Below are 6,545 nucleotides of genomic sequence, written 5' to 3' on the forward strand. Positions count from 1 at the left end.
ACTACTACTACCACCACCACCTATACAACTACCACCACTGCTACCACAACTACCACCGCCACCAATTCAACCACAACTACCACCACCAAAACCACTGCTACCACAACTACTACTACAACCACTACTACAACTACCACCACAACCACCACCACAACCACCACTACCACCACCACCCTTCTTAATGTAACATCATTACCAATAAAAGTGACCTATTGTGACCCAATAGATCGTTCTAGCAGTTCTAGCCTCCATTCCTCCAGAGGTAAGTGGGGCGTGCACACTCGCCTGCCCAGGAGCAGAGCTCTTACCTGGGTATGCCGGGGGGCAGTGCTGGGGGAACCCTGGCTGGGCGAGACGGGATCAGGGGGACATTGGCGACAGGGTCCGCTACACTGTAGGTGTTGACTGGTGGGGGTCCGGGTCGAGAGGGGATGAGGGGCGCCCCGAAAGCTGGGTTTTGGGGACAGGAAGGAGGAGGGGCGGCGGTGGGGACTCTTGCTGCCGGGGGGCGACTAGGAGGGGGGACAGCGGCCGGGGCTGGTCTGGCCTGAGGAGGAGGGCTGGGGGAGGGAGGAGAGGGGGAGAGAGATGGAGAGGGATAGAAAGAGGGGGGAGAGAGAGAGACAGAGAGGGGGGGGGAGAGAGAGAGAGAGATAGATAGAGGGGGGAGAGAGATAGAGAGGGGGGGAGAGAGAGGAAGAAAAAGGGGAAATAAATATATTTATATTCACAGTTTCACATCCAAATGTACATTAACCTACACGTGAGAGCCTAGTGTGTGTTTGCACATGCGAACTGTGTGTGTGTGTGTGTGTGTGTGTGGGTGTACGTGTGTGTGTACATGTGTACGTGTGTGTGTACATGCGTATCTCTCTCTGTGACCTGGGTTCCTTGGTCCTCCAGGTGTCGTCTACAGGTGGAGGTACAGGAGCTGACACTGTGGTTGTACTGATGTCTCCTATGATCACCAGGGCTTCTTTCAGAGCATGGTACATCCTCAGCATCTCATCTCTCCTCTGAGCCTGGTCAGCTGACTCCTCCATCAGACTTCCCTGGTCCCCACAGGAATACAGGTAGGCTAACAACTCAGAATGGATGAAGTCTTTAGCCTAGAGAAGGAGAGGGGGGTGGGAGAGAGGAGGAGAGGAGAAAGTTAGTACATCAAACTCCACAGTTCCCCACAGGAATACAGGTAGAAATCTTCATTCTAGAGAGGGAGAGGGGGAGGTGGGAGGAGAGGGGGAACGAGGGTAGTGAGAGAGAGAGAGAAGAGGGAACATAAGAAAAGCAGAGGAGAAGATAAGACATGAGGTCTCAGACTTGTTGACAAATGCGTGTGGTTCACACAGTCTGGTGTGTACGTGTGTGTTCACACTTCCACGTTGTCGCCATGCTGCCGTGCTATTTGTTGCTACTTGGCTACCTGCCAAACTTTTTTTCCTCTTTTAATAACCATTTAATCAAACTCTGAACTTAACAAGTTTACCAACATCCACACCCGACTTTTTCATTCAACTTTCTCACCCCGGGCGCTTTATCTGGACATGGATCTGCAGGACCTCCATCAGCCGAAAAAGCTGATTAACATTATGCCTTGTCATTGCAGTAGCCGTGCTGCAAGCCCAGCTTCAGACGCAATCGTTAGGCGAGGGTAATTTAAGTGTAGGAAAGGATGAAACAGCATCGGTGCCACCAACAAGTACAGATAGTAGAATAATCGCCTCGCACAGTCCCCGCAGCCGAACAACTTTCTCCGGGCTTCTGGAAAGAAATGCTTTCCGCATGCTCATCCGGTGACGCTCATTCAGCCTATAGAAATGTTCAACTGGTTTTCCCCATTAAGCAACGAGTCAGAGTCTGAGCCAGAGTCCGAGCCTTCCTGGTCTCTCCTCCACCCATTACGGGGTCTGAGCCACCGAAGCATTAGCTCTGACAAATTGAAAACCCTAGTCATTGGCGACTCCATTACCCTCAGTATTAGACTTAAAAAGTATCATCCAGCGATCATACACTGTTTACCAGGGAGCAGAGCTACCGACGTGAAGGCTAATCTGAGGAGGGTGGCTAAGGCTAAAACACAGTCGTGGCCAAAAGTTTTGAGAATGACACAAATATTAATTTCCACAAAGTTTGCTGCTTCAGTGTCTTTTAGATATTTTTGTCAGATGTTACTATGGAATACTGAAGTATAATTACAAGCATTTCATAAGTGTCAAAGGCGTTTATTGACAATTACATGAAGTTGATGCAAAGAGTCTATATTTGCAGTGTTGACCCTTCTTTTTCAAGACCTCTGCAATCCGCCCTGGCATGCTGTCAATTAACTTCTGGGCCAGGCCACATCCTGACTGATGGCAGCCCATTCTTGCATAATCAATGCTTGGAGTTTTTGTTTGTCCACCCGCCTCTTGAGGATTGACCACAAGTTCTCAATGGGATTAAGGTCTGGGGAGTTTCCTGGCCATGGACCCAAAATATCGATGTTTTGTTCCCCGAGCCACTTAGTTATCACTTTTGCCTTATGGCAAGGTGCTCCATCATGCTGGAAAATGCATTGTTAGTCACCAAACTGTTCCTGGATGGTTGGGAGAAGTTGCTCTCGGAGGATGTGTTGGTACCATTCTTTATTCATGGCGGTGTTCTTAGGCAAAATTGTGAGTGAGCCCACTCCCTTGGCTGAGAAGCAACCCCACACATTAATGGTCTCAGGATGCTTTACTGTTGGCATGACACAGGACTGATGGTAGCACTCACCTTGTCTTCTCCGGACAAGCTTTTTTCCGGATGCCCCAAACAATCGGAAAGGGGATTCATCAGAGAAAATGACTTTACCCCAGTCCTCAGCAGTCCAATCCCTGTACCTTTTGCAGAATATCAGTCTGTCCCTGATGTTTTTCCTGGAGAGAAGTGGCTTCTTTGCTGCCCTTCTTGACACCAGGCCATCCTCCAAAAGTCTTTGCCTCATTGTGCGTGCAGATGCACTCACACCTGCCTGCTGCCATTCCTGAGCAAGCTCTGTACTGGTGGTGCCCCGATCCCGCAGCTGAATCAACTTTAGGATATGGTCCTGGCGCTTGCTGGACTTTCTTGGGCGCCCCGAAGCCTTCTTCACAACAATTGAACCGCTCTCCTTGAAGTTCTTGATGATCCGATAAATGGTTGATTTAGGTGCAATCTTACTGGCAGCAATATCCTTGCCTGTGAAGCCCTTTTTGTGCAAAGCAATGATGATGGCACGTGTTTCCTTGCAGGTAACCATGGTTGACAGAGGAAGAACAATGATTCCAAGTACCACCCTCCTTTTGAAGCTTCCAGTCTGTTATTCGAACTCAATGAGCATGACAGAGTGATCTCCAGCTTTGTCCTCGTCAACACTCACAACTGTGTTAACAAGAGAATCACTGACATGATGTCAGCTGGTCCTTTTGTGGCAGGGCTGAAATGCTGGGATTCAGTTCATTTGCATGGCAAAAAGCTACTTTGCAATAAATTGCAATTCATCTGATCACTCTTCATAACATTCTGGAGTATATGCAAATTGCCATCATACAGACTGAGGGAGCAGACTTTGAAAATTAATATTTGTGTCATTCTCAAAACTTTTGGCCACGACTGGTAGATGGTATAGGGATATTGTTATCTACGTCGACACCAACGATGTTAGGATGAAACAGTCAGAGGTCACCAAGTGCATCATAGCTTTAACATGTAACTTAGCTAGAAAGATGTGTTGGCATCGAATAATTGTCTCTGGCCCGCTCCCAATCAGGGGGAGTGATGAGCTCTGCAGCAGAGTCTCACAAATCAATCGCTGGTTGAAAACTGTTTTCTGCCCCTACCAAAAGATAGAATTTGTAGATAATTGGCCCTCTTTCTGGATCTCACCCACAAACAAATTCCATCCTAGCTGGAGGGGTGCTCTCATCTTATCTACAAACATAGACAGGGCTCTAACTCCTCTAGCTCCACAATGAGATAAGGTGCAGGCCAGGCAGCAGGCTGTTAGCCAGCCTGCCAGCTTAGTGGAGTCTGCCACTAGCACAGTCAGTGTAGTCAGCTCAGTTTTTCCCATTGAGACCGTGTCTGTGCCTCGATTTAAGTCGTGTAAAACTAAACATGGCGGTGTTTGCCTTAGCAACCTCTCTGGAATAAAGACCTCCTCCATTTCTGTCATTGTTGAAAGAGATTGTGATATCTCAAAATAGGACTACTTAATGTTAGATCCTTCACTTCCAAGGCAATCATAGTCAATGAAGTAATCACTGATCATAATCTTGATGTGATTAGCCTGACTGAAACATGGTTCAAGCCTGATGAATTTACTGTGTTAATAAGGCCTCTCCTCCTGGTTACACTAGTGACCGTTTTTGATCTTCTAGTCATGAAATCTATGCAGCCTACTCAATCACTTTTTATAGCTACTGTTTACAGGCCTCCTGGGCCGTATACAGCATTCCTCAGAGTTCCCTGAATTCCTATCGGACCTCGTTGTCATGACAGATAATATATATATTTTTTTGGTGACATCAATGTTGACATGGAGAAGTCCACAGACCCACTCCAAAAGGCTTTCGGATCTATCATTCACTCAGTGGGTTTTGTCCAACATGTCTTGGGGACCGACGCATCGTTTCGGATCCATCGTTGACTCAGTGGGTTTTGTCAAACATGTCTCGGGGACCTACGTCCAATCAAAAGACCAATCATACCCCAAATCTAGTTTTTCCAGATCTAAATGTTTTTCCTCATAATCCTGGACTATCGGACCACCATATTATTATGTTGCTCAGACCCCAACCAAGGATTATCAAAAGCCACGCTATAAATTCTCGGACAACTCAAAGAGTCCTAGACGCTCTTTTCAGAATCCCTCCACCTACCCAAAGACGTCGGAGTGCAAAAATCAGTTAACCACCCAGGATCTGAACTTAACCTTGCGTAATACCCTAGATGCAATCGCACCGCTAAAACTAAAAACATTTGTCACATGAAACTAGCTCCCTGGTATATAGAAAATACTCGAGACCTGAGGCAAGCTTAGAGAAAATTGGAATGGAAATGGCGCTCCACCCAATTGGAAGGCTTCCGACTAGCTTGGAAAGACAGTACCGTGCAATATCGAAAAGCCATCACTGTTGCTCGATCAGACTACTTTTCCAACCAAAACAATCCAACATTTATTTTTGATACTGAACTAAAAAGCAGCATTCCCCAAGTGAGGATGGCCTTCACTTCAGCAGTGATGAATTCAGGAACTTCTTAGACAAAAATATTATGATCATTAGAAAGCAAACTCCTCTTTGAATATGCATATTTCTCCAAAACTCAGTTGTCCTGAGTCTGCACATAACTGCCAAGACGACCTCAAATCAATGGAGACACTCGTTTTTTAATCCTGTATCTTTCAACACATTCACACAAATAGTCATGGACTCTAAACCTTCCAGCTGCCTACCGGACCCTATTACAACTAAACTACTGATAGAGCTACTTCCTGTGTTTGGCCCTCCTATGTTGAACATACCTTAAATTAGAAAGTGGATGGCGGCAAATGTTTTACTTTTAAACTCGGACAAAACAGGGCTGCTGGTTCTAGGTCCCAAGAAACAAAGAAATCTGCTTTTGATCTGACACTGAATCTCAATGGTTGTACAGTCGTCTCAAATAAAACTGTGAAGCGCCTCAGCGTTATTCTGGACCCGGATCTCTCTTTTGACAGGCATATCAAAAATATTTCAAGAGCATTTTTTCTATCTTTGTAACATGGCAAAATCCGAAACATTTTTTTTTCAAAACATTATGCAGAAAAGCTAATCCATGATTTTGTCACTTCAAGATTAGACTACTGCAATGCTCTACTCTCTCGCTACCCGGATAAATAAACTTCAGCTAGTGCTAAATACGGCTGCTAGAATCTTAACTAGAACCCAAAAATGTGATCATATTACTCCAGTGCTAGCCTCCTGTTAAGGCTAGGGCTGATTTCAAGGTTATACTGCTAACCTACAAAGCATTACATGGACTTGCTCCTACCCATCTCTCCGATTAGGTCCTGCCGTACATACCTACACGTACGCTACGATCACTAGACGCAGGCCTCCTTATTGTTCCTGGAATTTGTAAGCAAACAGCTGGAGGCAGGGCTTTCTCCTATAGAGATGCATTTTTATGGGATAGTCTGCCGATCCATGTGAGAGACGCAGACTCAGTCTCAACCTTTTAAATCTTTCTCTTCAGTAGGTCCTATGATTGAGTGTCGTCTGGCCCAGGGGTGCGAAGGTGAATGATAAGGCACTGGAGTGACGAACCAGCCTTGCTGTCTCTGCCTGGCCGGCTCCGTTCTCTCTACTGAGATTCTCTGCCAGGGGATGAGTCACTGGCTTGCTAGTACTCCCATGCCGTCCCTACAAGGGGTGAATCACGTCGTGCAAGGCTATAATCCACTTGACTGGGTTGAGTCACTGACGTGATCTTCCTGTCTGGCTCTGCGCCCCCTCGGGCTCGTGCGGTGGAGGAGATCTTTGTAGGTTATACACCACCTTGTC

General features: G+C 46.5%; 1 protein-coding gene across 2 annotated transcripts in view; it reads right to left on the reverse strand.

The window, feature by feature from the left end:
- Nucleotides 1–6,545, reverse strand: part of LOC106592593 (dynamin-2) — an 80,080-nt gene that overhangs the window by 4,550 nt on the left and 68,985 nt on the right. For both annotated transcript variants that reach the window (XM_082958608.1, XM_082958609.1), the window contains exons 19-20: nt 883–1,109; nt 309–560 (exon numbers count right to left, since the gene is read on the reverse strand). In XM_082958608.1, coding sequence (XP_082814734.1) covers nt 309–560; nt 883–1,109 — 479 coding nt within the window. The remainder of the gene's footprint in view (nt 1–308; nt 561–882; nt 1,110–6,545) is intronic.

The sequence above is a fragment of the Salmo salar genome, chromosome 12 (assembly GCF_965601325.2).
Source record: "Salmo salar chromosome 12, fSalSal1, whole genome shotgun sequence".
Classification (NCBI taxonomy): Eukaryota; Metazoa; Chordata; class Actinopteri; order Salmoniformes; family Salmonidae; genus Salmo; species Salmo salar.